Here is a 21,147-nt window from a genome sequence, read left to right as displayed (position 1 = left end):
GTCTACTGTTTTGATATTTGTGCTTGACTGTGATTTATGTTCCAATGTATAATACTAACATTACCGTGACCTTTGTTTCCTGTTAAAAAATAAAATAAAATAAACCACTGAGATCATGTCTGATAGAAGTAATTGCTTAAGGTGCAATAAATCCTCCTCCTCCTCCTCCTCCTCCTCCTCATCATCCTCCTCCTCCTCATTATCATCATCAAATAAATACCATCATAAGCAGGACAACAAACTGCCAAAATGACATGATTCTATTTTTAAAAAACATGGTAAAATATACATAGCATCAAACTTACCATCTTAACCATGTTAAATGTACAGTTCAGTGGCATTAAGTACATTCACATTGTTGTATAGCCCTCACCACCATCCATCTCCAGAACTTTTTCATCTTCCCAGACTGAAACTCTGCCCCATTAAACACTAACTCCCCATATCCCTCCCCCGGACCCTGGCCATTCCACTTTCTCTCTCTGAATCTGATTGTTCTAAGTGCCTCATATAAGTGGAATCACTCAGTATTTGTCCCTTTGTTTCTGGCTTATTTCATTCACTCAGCATAATGGCCTCATGGTTTATCCATGCTGTAGCGTATAGGCATGATTCTAATTTCGATAGGAAAACTATCCTTACCTAAAAGTAATCCAACTTGTTAGTGAAGGTTATGAATGGGATTTGTTTGAATTTTTCTTTATTTTTCAATTTCAGTTTACATTCAATATTATTCTGTATTCATTTCAGATGTACAGTATAGTGATTAGATGACAATCATGTACTTTATGGAGTGGTCCCCTAACCCCCCAATATTTCAAGTACCCACCTGGCCCCATATATAGTTATTACACTATTATTGACTAGATTTCCTATGCTGTAATTTACATCTCTGTAGCTATTCTGTAAATACCAATTTCCACTTAATCCCTTCACCTTTTTCACCTAGCCCCCAGCTCCCCTCCCCTCTGGCAATCTGTTCTCTGTAATTATGAATCTGTTTCTATTACTTGCTTATTTATTTTGTTCTTTAGGTTCCATACGTAAGTGAAATCATATGACATTTATCTTTCTCTGACATTTCATTTAGCATAATATCCTCTAGTCTACCCATGCTGTCACAAAAGGTAAGATTTCATTCTTTTTTATGGCCAGGTACTATTCCATTGTGTATATGTATCACAACTTTTTTATCCACTTGTCTATTGATGGACACTTGGATTGCTCCCATATCTTGGTTATTGTAAATAATGCTTCAATGAACATAGGGGTGCACATATTCTTTTGAATTAGTGTTTTAGGTTTCTTTATACTAGTATATACCCAGAAGTGGAATCGCTGGGTCATAAGGCAGTTCCATTTAAAAATTTTTGAGACACCTCTGCACTGTTTTCCATAGTGGTTACACCAATCTGCATTGTCACCAACAGTGCATAAGGGTTCCCTTTTCTCCACATTCTTACCAACACTTGTTGTTTGTTGATTTATTGATGATAGCCATTCTGACAGGTGTGAGGAATATCTCATTGTGGTTTTAATTTGCATTTCTCTGATGATTAGTGATGTTGAGCAACTTTCCATATGTCTATTGGCCATCTGTATGTCCTCTTTGGAGAACTATCTATTCAGGTCTTCTGCCCACGTTTAAAAAAATTTTTGTTTTTTTGTTTTTTAGAGAGAGAAAGGGAGAGGGAGAGAGAGAAGGAGAGGAAGAGGAAGAAAGAGAAAGAGAAAACATCCATTTGAGAAGATCAATTGGCTGCCTCCTGTAGGCCCTCCCACTGGGAATCAAGCTGGAAACCCAGGCATGTACCCTGACCTAGAATCGAGCCAGCAACCTTTGGTGCACAGGCTGGTGTCCAACCAACTGAGCCACACCAGCCAGGGCTCTTCTGTCCACTTTTTAACTGTGCTGTTTCTTTTTCTTTTAAAGATTCTTTATTGTTTAAAGTATTACAGATGTCTCTTACTGGGTTGTTTCTTTTCTGGTATTTAGTTGTATGAGTTCTTTATACATTTTGGATGTTAACCCTTTATTAGATATATCACTGGCTAATATGTTCTCCCATTCAGTAGGTTGTCTTTTTATTTTCTTGATGGTTTCCTTTGCTGTGCAAAAACTTTATAGTTTGATGCAGTCCCATTTGTTTATTTTTTCTTTTGTTCCCCTTGCCCGAGGAGATCCATCAGAAAAAATATTGCTATGAGAAATGTCCGAGATTTTACTACCTATGTTTTCTTCTAGGATTTTTATGGTTTCGAGTCATACAAGTTTTTTTTTTTTAATATATTTTATTGATTTTTCACAGAGAGGAAGGGAGAGGGATAGAGAGTTAGAAACATCGATGAGAGAGAAACATTGATCAGCTGCCTCCTGCGCACCCCCTACTGGGGATGTGCCTGCAACACAGGTACATGCCCTTGACCAGAATCGAACCTGGGACCTTTGAGTCCGCAGGCTGACGCTCTATCCACTGAGCCAAATCGGTTAGGGTGTTGTACAAGTTTTTAATCCATTTTGAATTTATTCTTGTATATGGTGTAAGAAGCTGGCCTAGTTTCTTTTTTTCTTTTTTTGCATGTATCTGTCCAATTAACCCAACACCATTTTATTGAATAGACTGTCTTTACCCCATTGTATATTCTTGCCTCCTTTGTCATAGATTAATTGACCATCTACATGTGGGTTTATTTCTGGGCTCTCTATTCCATTCCATTGATCTATGTGTGTTTTTATGCCAGTACCATGCTGTTTTGATTACCATACCCTTGTAATATAGATTGCTATCATGTAGCGTGATACCTTCCATTTGTTCTTCTTTCTCAAGATTGCTGTTGCTGTTCCGTGTCTTTTATGTTTCCATACACATTTTTGGATCATTTGTTCCAGTTCTGTGAAAAACACCATTGGTATTTTGATAGGAATTGTGTTGAATTTATGGATTGCTTTGGGTTGTATGGACATTTTAATGATGTTAATTCTTCTTATCTATGAGCATTGTATATGTTTTCATTTATTAGTGTCATCTTCAATGTCTTACAATTTTCTGAGTAGAGGTGTTTTACCTCTTTGGTTAAATTTATTCCTAGATATTTTATTTTATATTTGATGAAGTTATAAATGGGCTTGTTTTCTTACTTTCACTTTCTGATAGTTCATTATTGCTGTATAAAAATGGATTTGTGTGACTTTTGTTTCCTTCTACGCTTCATGCATTTTCCAAATTTTCTACAATAAACAGGCATTACCTTGGTCATAAAAAAATCTTTAAAATGTCTGTCCTCCGTTCCTTTTCCCTCTCTTCCCTGCCATGATGTTGCTTTCTAGTGTTTCTCGCTCAGGCTCCCCAGCTCCTGCAGCTGCCACCAGGGACACACGGAGATCCCCCAGGGTGTTTCTCATTGCCTGTTTATTGGAATTTTGTTTCTTTTTAAGTTGTGATGGCAAATTTTCTTTACAGTAGTCCCCCTTTGTCCATGGTTTTGTTTTCTGCAGTTTCAGTTACCCATGGCCAACTGTGGTCTGAAAATAGTAAATGGAAAATTCCAGAAACAAATAATTCATACGTTTTACACTGTGCACCATTCTGAGTAGCATGATGAAACCGAGCCATCCCGCTGTGCCCCAGTGTGACTCATCCCTCTGTCCGCCATGTGTGCTGTATGTACTCCCTGCCCATGAGTCCCTTAGCAGCTGTCCGGGTTATCAGGTTGACGGTCATGGTGTCACACTGCTTGTGTTCAAGTACGCTCATTTTACTGAACAATGGCTCCCAAACCATTCCCATAGCTTTTATTACAGTACATTGCCATAACTGTTGTATTTTAGTATTATTGTTAATCTCTTATTGGGTCTAATTTGTAAGTTAAACTTTATCACAGGTGTGTATGTATAGGAAAATAATAAACAAAGGACATCACTAGCAATCTGGGAATGTAACCTCCACGGGTAAGGGCGTGACTCCTGTGTTTATTTTTCAAATTTATTTGTATTGAAATATAATCGACATACAACACGGTGTAAGTTTCAAGTGTACAGTGTGTCAATTTGTTACATTTATCCATTGCAATATGATTAAATGGTAATGTTCGTTCACACCTCTATCATATCACATAATTGTCTTTTTTTGTGTGTGTGTGTGATGGGATCCATTAAGATCTGGTCTTTTAGCAACGTTGAAGTTTATAATACAGTGTATTGTTGTCTGTGATCACCATGCTGTGCATTAGGCCTCCAGGACGTCTTACCCATGTCTGTTCGTTTTTCTACTGCCGCTTCTGAGTGCCTGTCTAGAGGGAAGTCTCAGCAACAAACAGACTCAAAAAGGAGAGTTGGTGAAGATATGGTGGTGGCATAAGGAAACAGTATAGGATGGTACAGTCACCTGGAGCTAGCAGCACCTGGGAGCTGTTACCGTCTCTGAGCAGGAGCAGGAGGAGGAGGGAGCAGTTACTGCCAGAATCTGCTAGGACCTGTGGTCTACAGTCCAGGGCCACAGCCATCCGCAGTGAGACTGGAAGGAGGGGCCTGAGGGCAACATGCCCTGGCCTCACTCTCCTCCATCCTGCGGACCTCCCGCAAGTGTCTTCCTTTACCTGAACCCAGCCAGACCCGGACAGTGAGGGAGCCTGATGGGACAACCCACGAGGGTCAAAGTCCTAGGACACAGAAGCAAGGGAGGAAGAAGGGTGTCCTGGGAGGCCATGGGAAGGTCTCCAGGGCTATGTCTCATTGAGACAGCGCTGTGCTTCCCTGCTCAGAGCACTGCTGGGCACAAAGCAGAGGCTCAGAAATGTTAAAGAAACAATCAGGGACTAGAAGGAGACTGATTTTTTCATTGTAAAGTACACATAACGAAACTTACCATTGTAACCATTTCCCCAGCTTTATTGAGATACAGCTGACACAGAGCACTGTGTAAGTTTAAGTATGTGATGATTTGCTACATTGATGTATGGCAAATGAGTCCCACCATAGCCATGATAACCACTTCGAAGTCACAGGTCAGTGGTATTAAGTACATTCATGATGTTGTGCAATCAACATCGAGTTCCAGAACTCTTTCATCGCCCCAAAAGGAAACCCCACATCCATTAGCAGTCACTCTCCTTTCCTTTCCCCCTTCAGCCCCTGACAACCACTCAGCTGTGTTCTGTTGCTATGGATTTATTTATCCTGAATATCTTATATCAGTATAAACCCAGGCTGAATTTGGGGAAAATGAACTTAGCCCCTCATCTTTGAATCTCCTTTTTTCCCCTGAAATCCTGCCTGTGGTTTCAGTCACTTCACTTGCATATGGGGCCACTCTGGTAATAAGGAGGGTGGGGGGGGGGCGGGCTCAGAGGAGGGGGAACCTGGCCTTTCTCTCCCTGCTCCTCTGCTCCCTTTGGGGCCCTGGGAATGATGGGGAACCTGACAGCTGATAATGAGACTCCCTCTCCCTTAATGACTCCGGGGGCTGCGGGGATGCCTCAGGCCAACTCTGCCCTAATTAATTAATAGGGAGCACTTCCCACAGAGGATTAGCCTCGATTCCTCCTGTCTCAGGCTCCTCGTGGCTCAGCCCCTGTTCAGGCCCCACCCCTCGGACAGGGCAGTCATCTGGGACAGCCTGGGGATGCTCCATCCTAATGCTGGGCCAGAGCTGGAGCCACTGGTCAGAGTGGACCTGAGGCGGGCGCCAGCTCCGGCTCAACAATGTGGGCTGTGAGCCCCTTTTACACCTGTAAACGGAGTCAGCATCCTTTCCCTTATTGAGAGAACGAGACACTCCCAGAGCCAGGGTGAGGGGGGTGGGGTGGGCACTCCCTTTGGGTGTATCTGTAATTTCCAAAGAGTGAAATATGTCAGATTCTTTCTAGCATTTATTTATTTGTTCATTTACTTATTTATTTATTTTTCTCTTTTGAAAAACTATTTTCAATTATAGTTCAGATTCTTTTTTCTTTATGAGGCATTTTTTGGAGATTAGTTACACTATCTTTTCTCCACTTGGAGGTAATAAAGATATTCTCTTAAAAAAAGATAAATCATATTTCAATGTCAGTTGAACCCTCCCCGCCTCCCATAAAACTAATGCAAAAATCAATGATGATCTTCAAAAACTACTTTAAAAAAATAGTCAAGTAGGTACAGACTATTCAGTGCATTGACAGAGCAGGCTCTGCTTAGTCCTGTTGTTTGTCCTTGGGTTTGGGGTTGTTTCCAGTTTTTTTTTTTTTTTTTTTTTTAATATATTTTATTGATTTTTTACAGAGAAGAAGGGAGAGGGACAGAAAGTCAGAAACATCGATGAGAGAGATCGATCAGCTGCCTCCTGCACGCCCCCCAGTGGGGACGTGCCCGCAACCACGGTACATGCCCTTGACCGGAATCGAACCCGGGACCCTTGAGTCCGCAGGCCGACGCTCTATCCACTGAGCCAAACCGGTTCGGCTCCAGTTTTTTAATATAGTGGATAAAGGTATTACGTACATCCTTGAAAAAAAAAAAATCAGTGGTGAGGTAAATGTAAAAATTTAAAGACAGAATCAGTGAGTGTTGAGCCAAGCCATATGGCAGACCGAAGCAAAAGAAAAATCAGGAATTCTGATCCTGTCCTTTTGGGGAAATGTTGACATTTTGTTAATTGTGGATATTTCGCATTCATTTTGGATATTGAATAATGAAATGTGTTAATATTTGGGAGATCTTTGTAATTCAGTGAACTAATATTTTTCAAATGACTCTTGCATGTTTCAAACTCATGCATGGATAAAGATGCACTCCATGGACTTTAATGTTAATTTAAAAAGTACAAAACTTCACTGACAATTCAGATCCCACTTTGCAACTATCCTTTAAGGAACTAAAATGTGTTGCGTTTTGGTGCAGAATAGTCACAATGACCTGAAAAACCGAGCAAAATACTCTTTCCTTTTAAAATTACTTGTTCATGTAAGATTGAATTTTCTTCAAATACTTCAAGCAAAACAACATATCCCCGCAGATTCAATGCACAAAATACATTTAATTCTCGTGATTCATGGTAATTTTGTTCTAGAAAGTTGTGCAAACACTGAATTAGCGGATAAACCGTTGCTCCCAGGGAGATAGACTGGGTGAGGTTGCAGCGAGCCTCTGCTCACATTTTTGTCAATCAGTCATCAACCAATCAATACCTGACTGTTTTATGGGCGCTTCTGTTTAAAGACATCAGTTGGATGTCATCTATGATGACATGTACGTATCTATATGTAATTCACTGACATTGAATTCACAGCCAACAACATCGTAACTCTTGCCAGAATGAAGCTTAGCTAACACATATTTTCTCCGTGGCGCACATCACAGCCTTCTTATGCTGACCAACAGTAGACAGCACTTCGGCACTATCCCTGGGAGCCACTTTAAAATCTACAAAAATGAGGAAAACATGGCACCAACTAGACCACGGGAAGGCCATCATCTTTCATAGTACGACAGCTGGTCCAAGAAGGCAGAGCACGCATCGCCTCGTTCAACCGCAGCTGGGAACACACCTGTTGGCCTGTTGGCTGCTCTGGGCAAGCTCGCTAATGACCACAAAAGTGCCACCAGCATTGATTTTGGGTCACAGATACGTTTATGCGAGTGGGTGAATTTGCTACTATGGAGTCTGCACATAATCCTGAGCAACTGTATGCACACCCCCCTGTCTTTTTGTTAAGCTGGACATCAAAGCCATCTGCAAAAGTGTGAAACATTGCCTCTCTTCTCACTAATTTTTTCTTGTTTTGGAAAATATTATTTTTCATAAAATATGCTTTTTATGTGAAAATGAATAAATACATAGTTTAAACCCTCTGCTTTAATTTCTAATACAGTAATGATTAATTGGTATAACTCAGATGGATGCATATTCTTTGGAGTCCTCCAGGATCTTATTATTTTATGAACATTTTTTAATTAAAGTCTAGTTGGCATATAATGTTATATTAGTTTCAGGTGCACAACATAGTGATTCAACATTTATAAACCTTATGATGTGATTGACCACCATATCATATCACCATGCAAAGTTATTACATTATTGACTGTATTCCTTGTACTGTACATGATTGTTTTAATCAACAGACACAATTCCTTAGAATAATTTTAGATTTACAAGAAAATTGAAAAGATAGTACAGGGAGTTCCCTTATCTTCTCCACCCAACAGTTTCCATTATTATTATTATTATTATTTTATTTTAGATGGGGGGACTGAGAGCTTCAGGGAGGAGCTGCAGGAGAACCTGACATCTAGTGCAGGGGTTCAACCTCACGTGGGGAGCATTAAAACATGCCATGCTTTAGGCCTGAGCCTGTGCCCAGGGACGCCGATGTCATTGATCTGGGGTGCCACAGAGGGAATCAGAATTTCCAAAAGCTCCCCTGGTGATTCTGAAGTCCTGCTAAGTTTGAGAACCACCTGGAGAGCAGGTTTGTCGAGGAGGAGAGTCCAGGCTGTATGCACAAATGGTTGGAATAGAAGTGGCCGCTCTCTGGCTCTCTCTTGGGCAGGTTACTGAACCCCTCTGAGGCCTGTCCCCTGATCTGCAACTGGGGGTAGTGATAACTACCTCATGGGGGTGTGCAGTTCAGATAGAAGTCAGCGAGCCTGCAGGGCAGGAGGCATACCTAACAGAGCCACAGGGGCCAGGGCAAGCATGTATGGATATTTATTAATTTATTTATTTAATATATTTTATTCATTTTGTACAGAGAGGATGGGAGAGGGATAGAGAGTTAGAGAGAAACATCGATCAGCTGCCTCCTGCACACCCCCTACTGGGGATGTGCCTGCAACCAAGGTACATGCCCTTGACCGGAATCAAACCTGGGACCCTTCATTCTGCAGGCCGACGCTCTATCCACTGAGCCAAACCGGTCAGGGCCATGCATTGATTTTTAAATCACTCGCGCGGCTCTGTGCTCACCTTTTAAAAATGGCAATGAGCTTACAGAGCGGCAGGAGTTGTGGGCAGCGGTGCCAGCACCCTTTGAGAAGAAAAGAGGGATCAGCGTGCTGGACAAATTACTGCTGAAGACAGTAGAGAATAATATTAATTACAATAGTAACAGGTATGCGCTTTAATCTCCTGTGGGGTCAGCAGAGCTAGGCGTTGTTTAGCTAAGGAGGCCAGGCTCAGAGAGGGAGAGGGGCTGGCCGGAGCACACACAGCGGCCCAGGCACACAGCCCCCAAGGGGAGCAGCGGGCCGAGGAGCCCACGCGCGGGAGCTGTGGTCACTGGGCCTCCCGCACCCACGCCTTCCCGGGGCCTCCGCCCAGGATGCGGACGCGGGCCGGCTCCAGGGGTGCCAGGAGCGAGTCTGGGCTCTCAGGGATGTCCAGGTCGCCAGGTCTCGGAGGGCTGGGGAGGCAGCAGGAGGCTGGGGCTCGGAGGCGCGGCTTTGCGCGGGGGGCGGGGGCAGGACGCGAGAGAGCCACCCACCCCGCCCACCTCAGGATCCCCCTCCTTCTGCAGACACGCGGTGCGCCCTCTCCTGCGCTGCAGCGGAGTCCGGGCGCAGGGGAGGCGGGGGGCATCCCTGAGGGGATCCCTTCCCCTCCCCCGGCCGCCCGGCGCCCCGGCACCCACGTGAGCGCACGGCCGGCGCGGATCCCACCGGCTGCACAGCGCGTCCTGGCTCGGCACCCGTGCCTCCGCCGCCCGGGTCCCCACGCCGGCACCGCGCTGTCCCTGCCGGGTCCCCGCTGCCCGAGCCGGGCGCTTGGCGGGGCTCCGGCTCCTGCCACCGGGACGCAGCGTACAGGCCGAGGCGCCGCTCCAGACGCGGGTGAGTGGGGACACCACGGCCCGCACGCGTAGGGACGGTCCCGGAGGCGCAGGGCAGGCGGGATCCCAGGCGGGTTTGGGCCACGCCGAGGTCAGGCGGGTGGGGCGCCATGTCTGGCCGCTCGTTCAGTTCCTCCCTGCCCCTTAGAGCCGCTGCCGCCGCTCACCTCCGGGTCGCCCTTCTGAGCTTCCTGCCGTTCGTTACCGAGCCCGGGTCTCCCTGCCCCCTCCCCGCCCCCATCCCGTCCCTCTACCTGTGGCCTCCGCTCCTGGGCAGGTTCCAGCTCTGTGTCTGATGCCTTGACCCCTAACAGAGCTCGTCCCTGGTCTATCAGAGGGGTTTCCTCCAACTCGACAGACCTGGCTGTGACCGAGACAGGTCACGGCTGCAGGGAGGCGAGGTCCAAAGATGGGTGGGCGGTGGTGGTGATGGGTGTGTGTGTGTGTGTGTGTGTGTGTGTGTGTGTGTGTGTGTTTGGGACAATTTATGGGGTTGCCTTCCCAAAGGAAGAGGTGTGTGTGGCTGGATATTTAGACGTGGGGATGAATGTGAATGTCTGAAGTTTTTCCGTCTTGTGTCCCAAGTTGTGTGTGTGTGTGTGTGTGTGTGTGTGTGTGTGTTTGGGACAATTTATGGGGTTGCCTTCCCAAAGGAAGAGGTGTGTGCGGCTGGATATTTAGACGTGGGGATGAATGTGAATGTCTGAAGTTTTTCCGTCTTGTGTCCCAAGTTGTGTGTGTGTGTGTGTGTGTGTGTGTGTGTGTGTGTTTGGGATAATTTATGGGGTTGCCTTCCCAAAGGAAGAGGTGTGTGCGGCTGGATATTTAGACGTGGGGATGAATGTGAATGTCTGAAGTTTTTCCGTCTTGTGTCCCAAGTTGTGTGTGTGTGTGTGTGTGTGTGTGTGTGTGTGAATTGTTTGGCGCTGCACGTCCGGAGCGTCATTTACAGAGGGGACTTGTGTAGGGCCGTGAAGGTGTGTGTGGGGTTGCGTGTTCGAAGAGGAATGGGGGGCTGTGTGGTGGATGGTGTGCAGGAATGTGGCAAAAGTGTGCGCACACGTATCTCTGTGTGTAAATATTGTGTGACTGATGCTGCATTGAGTGCAGTTGCATTTCTGAAGCTGTGTCTGGGGCTGTATGTCTGAACAGTTCTCTGTATGTGATCGTGTGTCTCTGTGTGGCGGCGTATGTGTCAGTTGCACACAAGAGGTGTGTGCGGTTGTGTGTCAAGTGTGTGCGTGTGAGAGATGTGTGTGATTTCCTTCTTCTCTTTTCCCTCACTCTTCCAGTTGGGCCAGCAGAGGGTTGAGATAAAATGTATGGAAAGCCATCTTGCTTTGTCTACCGTAGTTTGTTTCACCTTTAGAACATAAGAGACTTTCCTTTTCCCCTCGGCTCCGAGGGCCACGAGCACATCTCATCGGAGCCTGGAGGTTGGGGGAACCAGTGGGGAGATGGATCCTTGAATCTCTGCAGGGACATGGGGGACTAGAAGGGCCATTTTCCTGAGCAGGAAGCCTAAGAAACAGGGTAAGAGAACACCTGGGACCAGGAGAGACTAGAAAAGAGAGAAGCCAGGCTGAGGGGAGAAGCCCCAGGCGTCCAAGAGACACTGAGGAAGGCCCAAGTGGAAGCCAAGGTCCTGGGAAAACCATTTCAAGTCAAGTATTGCCTGACAAGTGATGCAGACAGGACTGAGAGAAATGGGGAGGAAGACATTCTCTCGCTTCAGCGGTTTTCTCTGTCCTCAATCACGAGTCTGTTGGGTCTCTGCTTTATATGAACCACAGTTGGCATCTATTTCATGCTCGCCAGGCGCTGTTCTCAGCATCACCTGAACTGGGCCGTCTAAACCACATAGAAGGACACCGGTTCCTGCAAGGCGGAGCCGGGTTTGAAATAAGGGCTCAGGGATGCTCTTCCAATAGGCCAGGGTTGAGCAAAGTTTTTCATTAAAGGGCCAGAGAGACTGACTGTTTTGTAGCCCATATAATCTCCGTCCCAGTAACTCACCTCAGACATTATAGCACATAGACAATACATAAGGAATGAGTCTGGGTGTGTTCCAATAAAACTTTATTTACAACAACAAGCAGGGGGCTGGATTTGGCCCTCAGGCTATGGGTTTGCCCATGCCTGCTCTATGCCATACTATTTTTTTGGAAAGAAGAGAAAAAAGAGGTCGCGGCCCACAGGTTGAGAACCGCTGGCTTAGAGAGTTGTTTTTTTTTAAAAAAATAGATTTTTTATTGATTTCAGAGAGGAAGGGAGAGGGAGAGATAGAAACATCAATGATGAGAGAGAATCATCGATCGGCTGCCTCCTGCACACCCCACACTGGGGACCGAGCCCACAACCCAGGCATGTGCCCTACCAGGGAATCAAACCGTGACCTCCTGGTTCATAGGTTGATGCTCAGCCACTGAGCCATGCCTGCCGGGCTTGGAGAGTGTTATCTAACAGTGAGGTGAATCTGGTGTATCAGTCAGGGGACGAGCACATTGAAAAGCGTTTAAGATAAGGACTATTTACAAAGGTCTGAGCAGGGTTAAGGGAAACCAGCAAGGCTGGTGTAGCACTCAGGGACCAGCATGAGTGGAGATTCGCAGGAAGGGAGCAGGAGAGGGACCCAAGGAGAGTGGAGGCTGTAACAGAGGCTGTAATTTTTAGAAATTGAAATATATTTGACAGATAACATTGAGAAAATTTAAGGTGTACTGCATGCTGTTTGGTACATTTATATATTGTACTATGATTGCCATTATAGTGAGAGTTAGAACCTATATTGCGTCAAGAGGTCCAAGAGCACCCATAGGGGAAAGGACAGTCTCTTCAACAAATGGTGTTGGAAAAACAGGATAAACAAATGCAGAATGGTGAAACCAGACCCCTGTCTCACACCACTCACCAAAATTAACTCGAAATCGGTCAAAGACTTAAACATAAGACCTGAACCATAAAATTCCTCGGAGAGAACAGAGGAAAGAAGCTCCTTGATATTGGGCAATGCTTTTTGGATATGACACCAAAAGGACAGGCAACAAAACAAAAAAAATAAACAAGTGGGACTACATCAAATTTAAAAGCTTCTGAACAGCAGAAGAAAGCATTAGCAAAGCAAAAAGGCAACCTGCAGAATGGGAGAAATTTTTTTGCAAACCATATATTGGAAAATGGGTTCAGATTCAAAATACATAAAGAACTCATACAACTCAGTAACCAAAGAAACCTCCCAAATCCAATTAAAAAAACGGGCAGAGGAACTGTATAGACATTTTTCCAAGGAAGACATCTGGATGCCAGTAGGCAGAGAGGATTGTCTGATGGGAGCTGTGGCCTTAGGTCGAGGAACACAGCCACTGCCAAACAGGGCCGTGGCAGGGGGAACGGGGAGAACCAACGTTCCACCCCCTCCCGCCCTCTACTCTCCTGTTGCCTTCCACTGGCCTGACCCAGCGGGGAGCCAGTGGGCAAGGGAGCCTGGGCCAATGTCATCTCTAGTGGTCAGCCTTTTACCTGGGAGTGAATCTAGAGCAGCGGTTCTCAACCTGTGGGTCGCGACCCCTTTGGGGCTTGAACGACCCTTTCACAGGGGTCGCCTAAGACCATCGGAAAACACATATATGATTACATATTGTTTTGGTGATTAATCATTATGCTTTAATTATGTTCAATTTGTAACAATGAAAATACATCCTGCATATCAGGTATTTACATTACGATTCATAACAGTAGCAAAATTACAATTATGAAGTAGCAACGAAAATAATTTTATGGTTGGGGGTCACCACAACATGAGGAACTGTATTAAAGGGTTGCGGCATTAGGAAGGTTGAGAACCACTGATCTAGAGGAATAACAGAATTCCAGGACCCACTTTTTTTTGCTGTAAGATCAGTATAGACAAGGCTGCCTATCCTTCAGGAACTGGAGGCCCAGTGCCCAGGGTGCATGAAGCTTTTAGGAACCCACAGAAATTTTTTACTTCTTTTAAAATCAAAAGAAAGAATTATGTATTTTAATACATAATATGAGGTGAAATCCACATAACAGAAAACCAACCATTTCAAAGTGGCAGTCAGTGGCATTTGGTACATTCACAATGTTGTACAACCATCACCTCTACCTAGTTCCAAGATTATATAGTCATCTTTATATCAATGCAGTTGTGAAATACAATTTTAATATATTTTTTTAATGGAGGAAGGAGTCCACAGAGGTAAAAGTTCCTCAGGCCCATGGAAGTCACAATTTCTAAGCTGCCCTATATATGTAAGGCAAGCATGTCAAACTTGTGGTTGTGGGCCACAGGCCTCATTTAAATAAACTCCCAAGCTGGGAGTTTGACATGCTTGATGTAAAGTGCTTAGTTGGTAAAAGGTTAGGAAGGTGTTTATTTTTATATGTCTTTTATTTAATGTGTATTAAGACATAATTAGCTGGGATAGGGGCAGGGGCGGGCTAGAAGAGGTCAGTGGGGAAAAGGGGGACATACCTAAGACTTTCAACAATAAAGATGAAAAAAACATGATTAAAGACCCAATATATCTAAAGTTTCCATTTGAGATACATTTATTTAGAATATAAATAAGATTATATGGATATGGCCAAATTTAAAGAGCAGACACAAAAGTCTGACGTAGGGAAACAGTGAGATTCTGAACATCACATTTCCCTTCAAAGGTGGCTCCTAAAGGACCACCGGGGTCAAGGATGATAACCATTTCCTTCCCAAGAGGCTCTTCTCCCGTCCTGTTGCTCACCCAGGCACTCGGCAGAGCAGCTGCATTTATTGGGCACCCACTGTTTGCCAGGCACTTGCTGTCATCGATCTTGTTGTTGAAAGGCCATTTGTGAGCATCTCCAGGCCAGACACCAAACCATGTTTAGGGCCCCGCATGCGGTGGCCTTGTTAGGTTGGCTCATTAGATGGGACAGCCACCAATTGCTTGTGATGATCTTACTGAATAAGGTCAGGGCTGGAGTCAGGGAGTGGCAAAAGAACCTAATATATCGCGGTCTCCTTCCCTGCCTCTTCCCAGACAAGCAGGGAAGCAATTCTGAGACCCTCACTCTTTTCTGCCAAGTCGTGACCCTTGAACCCTAGGCAGAGTCCTCAGGTGTCCCAGCCTGGGCACATCCCAGCAGATGCCCCTCCCCTGCTGTCTGGATTCTCTTCGAGTTTCTCACCCGCTTCCTCCACCCTGCCACCCTCCCTCTGCCCACATCCCACCCTGTCCTGTTCCTCACCAGGCCCAGGGCCCTCTGTTCCCCGCAGATAGACGATGAGCAGCCACGCCAACAGCCTGTTCCTGCGGGAGAGTGGCCAGCGGCTTGGCAGGATGGGCTGTCTGCAGCGGCTGCAGGATAGCATGCAGCAGAGAGCACTGCGCACGCGCCTGCGCCTGCAGACCATGACCCGCGAGCACGTGCTGCGCTTCCTGCGCAGGAACGCCTTCATCCTGCTGACCATCAGCGCTGTGATCATAGGTGAGTGGGCTGGGAGGGCGGGGACTTCAGGGAAATTCCTTGCACTCACGTATCTTCATTCCACCAACTCAGTCTCACCTGCACACATTCACATCTTGTCCTACCAGTGACCGTTCCTGTGTAGAACACACACACAGATAGTGCACACTTATGCAAAAACAGCTCTGTGCCCACACAATGTCATATGTATGTGTGCACATACATGCGCACACTATACAAACACACTTTCTACATATGAATACACAAACATGAACACATTAATTTATGCATGCACGGAACTTACATTTGCAAAGACGTAAACTCACACAGTTGCACACAAACTGGAACTTGCATGCACATTCACACACCACACACACACACACACACACACACACACACACACATTCCTCTGCACACACTCTGAGCTTAAATACACATACACTTCCATGGAGCCGTGGGACCTGCCTCTGTGCTGCACACGCAGCATCAAGCCCCCGCTCACCCATGTGTGCCCGCTGCGCACACAGCCTTCTGGTGATTGCTCGTTACAGCGTGAGTGTGTCACGACCACATAGGCTTTTATTATATAGGATAAGTCACACCTCTATACACACATGGGAAAAACATGTGCATGGGTTCACATATACAAGTACAGACACATGCACAAATGAGTGTATGCTGTCACATATGCATGCATGTGTGCAGATCTTTACACACAAATTTACACAGTATCAACATAACATAAACCCATTCATTTTTACAATGTACACACACACACACACACACACACACACACACACACACACAGAATGTTTCTCTTTCTCTCACCTCCATCAACACACACCCTTCTTGGGATGGATGGCTCCTGCTTGGGGCTGAGTGACCCAAACTCCAATCCCTAGGGGTCAGCCTGGCCTTTGGCTTACGCCCGTACCAGCTCACCTACCGCCAGATCAAGTACTTTTCTTTCCCTGGAGAGCTTCTCATGAGGATGTTGCAAATGCTGGTGCTGCCGCTCATCGTCTCCAGCCTGGTCACAGGTGAGAGAGCCCAGGCCAGTGCTGGCCTCCAAGACCCACCCTGCAGCCCAAGCTTAAACCTGGAGCCAAAGTGGTCCCAAGCATGGGACCACCTCCCTAATTTAGGACCTCAAACATGGAGTGTTCACCTAGCCCAGAGTTCTTGGCCAAAGCCCAGATCCTGATCAGACCCAGGTTCTGGGCCCTGTCTTACCTATACCACTTATCTCAGTAACTTTTCCATACTTTTCACTGGAGATAAAATACCAGCATGCCAGGAGCTGAGTATCATGCAGAAGTGAAAGGAAGGCTGTGGTGGGACAGCCAGGGAAGGTAGGGGGGATATGGCATGGATGGTCAGGGAGTGTGACTTGGATCAGGTGTTTGAGGTAGAGGTGACAGGATGGTGGGTGAGGGTGGGATGGACTATGCAGGGGTCAGTACATTTTTTCTGTAAAGGACCAAATAATAAATATTCCTACCTTAGGGGCCATATGCTCTCCTTCGTGACTATTCAATTTTGCCATCTTAGCGCTAAAACAGATGCAGATGAATATGTGCATAAATGGGTGTGGTTGTGTTCCAGTAAACCTTTATTTACAAAAACAGGGAGTGGGCCAAATTTGGCCCTTGGGTGGTTGATTGCCAATCTCTAGATTTTGTGATAGGCATGAAGACGAAGGCATGAAAAATGCTTTCTTGGGTTGGGTTTTCTGGAAGTAGAGCATGAGATATTTGCACAAGTAATTTATTCAGGACTGCTTTCAAAGAAACCTATGAGGAAGTGAGGGAAGAGGGTGAGGTGAGGAAAGAAACTAAGCCGAGAGGTTCCAGAAGACTGGCCTCTGGAGGGAGCTCTGGAGCATGAGCCACACCACAGAATTGTTCCTCTTAACTCTGGTCCCATTGGAGTCAAAAGAGCTGAATTTTTGAATCCTTGTACCAGACACTGACTGTAGGTCTGCCTTGGGGCCTTTCTGAGCACAATTCTCAGGGGAAGGGGGCAGCATGAACTGTTAGCAGCCCACAGCTATTTTTATTTTATTCTTTTTTTGAGGCAAAAAATTGAATGGAGAGTGGAACAAAAGTGAGGTTATAGTACACAATAGGGGTAAATGGCGGATGGGATGGGGTTGAAAAGGTTAGCTTGGAGTAGAGGGAAGCTTGGTTAAGTGGTGCTTGGGTAAAGGATGGGGAGGAAGATGTATATGGGAAATAGAATGGGGGTTGAAGAATGATGATATGGGTCAAAAATGATGGTGTGGGTGCTGGGTGGGTGTAAGAGGAAGGGATGCTTGGTGGAATGGTCGAGCTGGTGGTATGGGGAGAGAGGAGTGGCTGGATGGGAGAGTGGGTGGTGGGGTGTGAATGGAGATGCTTGGGTCTGTACCACCTGTCCTCCAGGTATGGCGTCCCTGGATAACAAGGCAACAGGGCGGATGGGGATGCGGGCAGCTGTGTACTACATGGTGACTACGGTCATTGCGGTCTTCATCGGCATTCTCATGGTCACCATCATTCATCCTGGGAAGGGCTCCAAGGAGGGGCTGCACCGTGAGGGCCGGATTGAGACCATCCCTACAGCTGATGCCTTCATGGACCTGGTCAGGTGATGTCCTTTCTAATTTCGATGGGAATTCTGGCCCTATGTGCATCAATGTATACTCAAGGAGAGACAAAGGGGACAGGCTGGCCCAGCCTGAAAGTGCAACATCCAAGTTGGGCCTAGTTTTATTGATGTCCATATTCTGGCTTGGAGCTTTGCACAAATTCTCTGAGAGCAGCTGACTCCTAGGATAGGATATTTTGACCCTTAGCTTAGGGAAGCTATATCTTGGGATAGGCTCAGGACAGACGATGTTTGCTGCTCCCAGGATCTGTTGGAGGGTGAATGAGTCTCTGAGAACAGCAAGATTTTGCCAGCCTAATTAAGGCTAGCCTTAGTTCTGCCCTAGCTGCTGACTTGGGGGGAGGTGGAGGAGTGCAGGAGCTGAATGGTTTATTTTATCCTTTTTTGAGGCATCACTGGCACATGTATATGAATTGAAATCCCTGTATATGAATAGTGTCCTACTATAGGATTTAGACCGACCTGAGATGGATTTGAGGTCCATCTGTATGCCTTAGCAGCTATGTAGCTTTGGGTAACTTACATAAAATATTTTGTTCTGTGTGTGTGTGTGTGTGCGCGCGCGCGTGTGTGTGTGTGCGCGTGTGTGCGTGTGTAAAATGGGGACACCAATAGCACTCGCTTTTAGGGATATTGTCGTGTTTAAATCAGAACATATAGGTAAGGCACTTAGCTTACTTAGCTTGGACTAGGCAGTGGTTCTCAACCTTCTGGCCCTTTAAATACAGTTCCTCATGTTGTGACCCCCAACCATAAAATTATTTTCTTTGCTACTTCATAACTGTAATTTTGCTACTGTTATGAATCATAATGTAAATATCTGATATCCAGGATGGTCTTAGGTGACCCCTGTGAAAGGGTCGTTCGACCCCCAGAGGGGTCACAACTCACAGGTTGAGAACCGCTGGACTAGAGTAAGTGTTCAAATGTTGGCTGCCATTATTGCTGTTGCCTTTGCTAATATGATTACTATTATCATCCTAGATGCCTTTCTAACAGCTAATCTCTTCCCTTCATCTGATGTTTTTCTGCAGAAATATGTTTCCGCCCAACCTTGTGGAGGCCTGCTTCAAACAGGTCAGGGAAAAGCACAGTTTGATCAAGGAGGGTTGGAGGGCGGTGGGGACTTGCTGCTGAGCGAACGGACTAGGGATCAGGGGTGGGAAGACGGGCCTGACAGAGCAATGGTCATTGGCATGATGTTCAAAGGAGGGTTAGAGAGAAGGATATAGGCCAAGGGCTTCCTGGGGATGGTACTAGAGGAGGAACCAAGACTTTTGACTGGAGACAGGCCCCCAAATCTGAGCATTGCCCAGGGAGCTTGTGAAAAATGCAGACTCTACTCATTCTTTGATGATTTGGTCATTCACTCTCTCATTCTCCTATTCATTCACTCATTCTTCTATGCATTGGTCAAATCATTCATTCATTCATCAGACCTGTTGAATAAGACTCTCCAGGCTGTGGGAATCAGGAATTGGTATTTGAAAGACATTTCTTCAGGTGATTCTGATGCATCCATTGAGTCAAATTTGGCCCCAAATCTCTCCATATTTCAGTTCAAGACGCAGTACAGCACGAGGTTGGTAACCAGGACCGTTGTGAGGACAGAGAATGGATCTGAGCAGAGCGCCTCCATACCTCCTCCATCGTCAATGGAGAATGGAACCAGCCTCCTGGAAAATGTCACACGAGCCTTGGGCACCCTGCAGGAGGTGCTGACCTTTGAGGAGATTGTGCCTGTGCCTGGCTCAGCCAATGGCATCAATGCCCTGGGCCTTGTGGTCTTCTCTGTGGCCTTTGGGCTGGTCATTGGTGGCATGAAACACAAGGGCCGAGTCCTGCGGGACTTCTTCGACAGCCTCAATGAGGCTATTATGAGGCTGGTGGGCATCATTATCTGGTGAGTGCTGGACTGTATAGAGTGAGTGTTGATGGCATAGGGAAGGATGGAGCCAGGGATGGGAAGTCAGCCAGTTGGGCAGCTGCTGATAAGGTCATCAGGACCATTTGGCCAAAGTCATTTATATATGTATTGGTTAATTCACTCTCTCATTTACTCATTTGATCACTTATTTATTCACTCTTTCCTGCAATGATTTATTCACTCATTTACTCCTGGATTCATCTGTGCATTGGTTAATTCAATCATTCATACATTCATTATTCATAAATTCATTCATGAGCTCATTCATAATTAATTAATTTACTTACTTATTCAGTCATTTATTCATTTGGACCCACTTATTCATCTCTGCATTTATTCACTCTCTCAGATATTTCCTGCACTCATTCATCCAGTTACTTAACACACTCATTTGTTCACTCTCCCTCTCATTCATGTCTCATTTACTCATTTTTTTACTCATTTATCCACTCACTAATTATTCCTTAATTGATGCATGTATTCATTTATCCTTTAAATCCCTTCACACCTTCACCAATTTCTTCTCTTATTTAGCAGACATTTCCCAGGCTGACTTTGTCTCGATTCTGGAACAAAGATGCATTAGTCCTTGTCTTCAAGGAGCTTACAAAGTCTTGGGAGAGATAGACACATACTAGATCAATATAATACAAGCTGGAAGGTTCTATAGTAATGGGACGTTAAAAATGTGAACATGGAGAAGGGAGCCAATGGAGGGATATGCAGTGAGCTCTTTCTGGGAAGGTGAGGAGGGAGTAATGAAGAAGGTCACCTATTAGAAGGAGACCTTATAAGATTGCATGCCATGGGCCTTGAGAGGTGAGTAGGAATCCAACAGGACAGAAAGAGGGGAGAGGTACTTCAAGCAGAGGGAAGAGACCATGCAAAGCTGAAAAAACCTGAGTTGCTTGGAGCATGGTGAGGAGTTCAGGAAGGCAGGAGCATACAGCAACTTGGGAGTTGTGATGAAAGATGTTAACAAGGCTCTCTGGTTCCAAATCAAGAAAGACTTAGTATATCATCCCATATGATTTTAAAGTTGTCTAGGGGGTTAGAGGTCAATTTAAGAACTTGGAAAAACAGCTGAGGGGGAAGGGAGGGGGAACTTATCAAGGATAAGCAAGAAGATTGACGGGTATTGAAGGCTCAACTGAGTTGAGAACCATGAGTTTATAGTGGTGTCCTTGGCATGGTTGGGGGAAATATCCATATGTGCCAGGTGGCTGAGTACAGGAGGAGAGAAGTGATATGCAATTGATTCAGAGTTAGGAATTTTATAGAGGATGAGTTGGAAG

The 21,147-nt window shown here is 45.6% G+C and overlaps 1 protein-coding gene across 8 annotated transcripts in view; it reads left to right on the top strand.

The window, feature by feature from the left end:
* The first annotated feature begins 9,471 nt into the window (after positions 1-9,471).
* Positions 9,472-21,147, top strand: part of SLC1A6 (solute carrier family 1 member 6) — a 36,377-nt gene continuing 24,701 nt past the window's right edge. For 4 of the 8 annotated variants that reach the window (XR_004966669.1, XM_036302629.1, XM_036302626.1 and 1 more), the window contains exons 1-6: positions 9,474-9,805; positions 15,061-15,297; positions 16,179-16,316; positions 17,700-17,904; positions 18,960-19,002; positions 19,485-19,828. Coding sequence is in view for 7 of the 8 variants with exons in the window: in XM_036302629.1 (XP_036158522.1) it covers positions 15,093-15,297; positions 16,179-16,316; positions 17,700-17,904; positions 18,960-19,002; positions 19,485-19,828 (935 nt within the window). In the remaining variant the exon portion in view is untranslated. Of the gene's footprint in view, positions 9,806-15,060; positions 15,298-16,178; positions 16,317-17,699; positions 17,905-18,959; positions 19,003-19,484; positions 19,829-21,147 lie in introns of all 8 variants that reach the window. The other 4 variants (XM_036302628.1, XM_036302627.1, XM_036302624.1 and 1 more) reach the window with 3 other exon arrangements.

The sequence above is a fragment of the Myotis myotis genome, unplaced genomic scaffold (assembly GCF_014108235.1).
Source record: "Myotis myotis isolate mMyoMyo1 unplaced genomic scaffold, mMyoMyo1.p scaffold_m19_p_32, whole genome shotgun sequence".
NCBI classification, from domain to species: Eukaryota; Metazoa; Chordata; class Mammalia; order Chiroptera; family Vespertilionidae; genus Myotis; species Myotis myotis.
The sequence above is the reverse complement of the archived record's forward strand: the minus strand, read 5'-3'. Positions and strand labels throughout refer to the sequence as shown.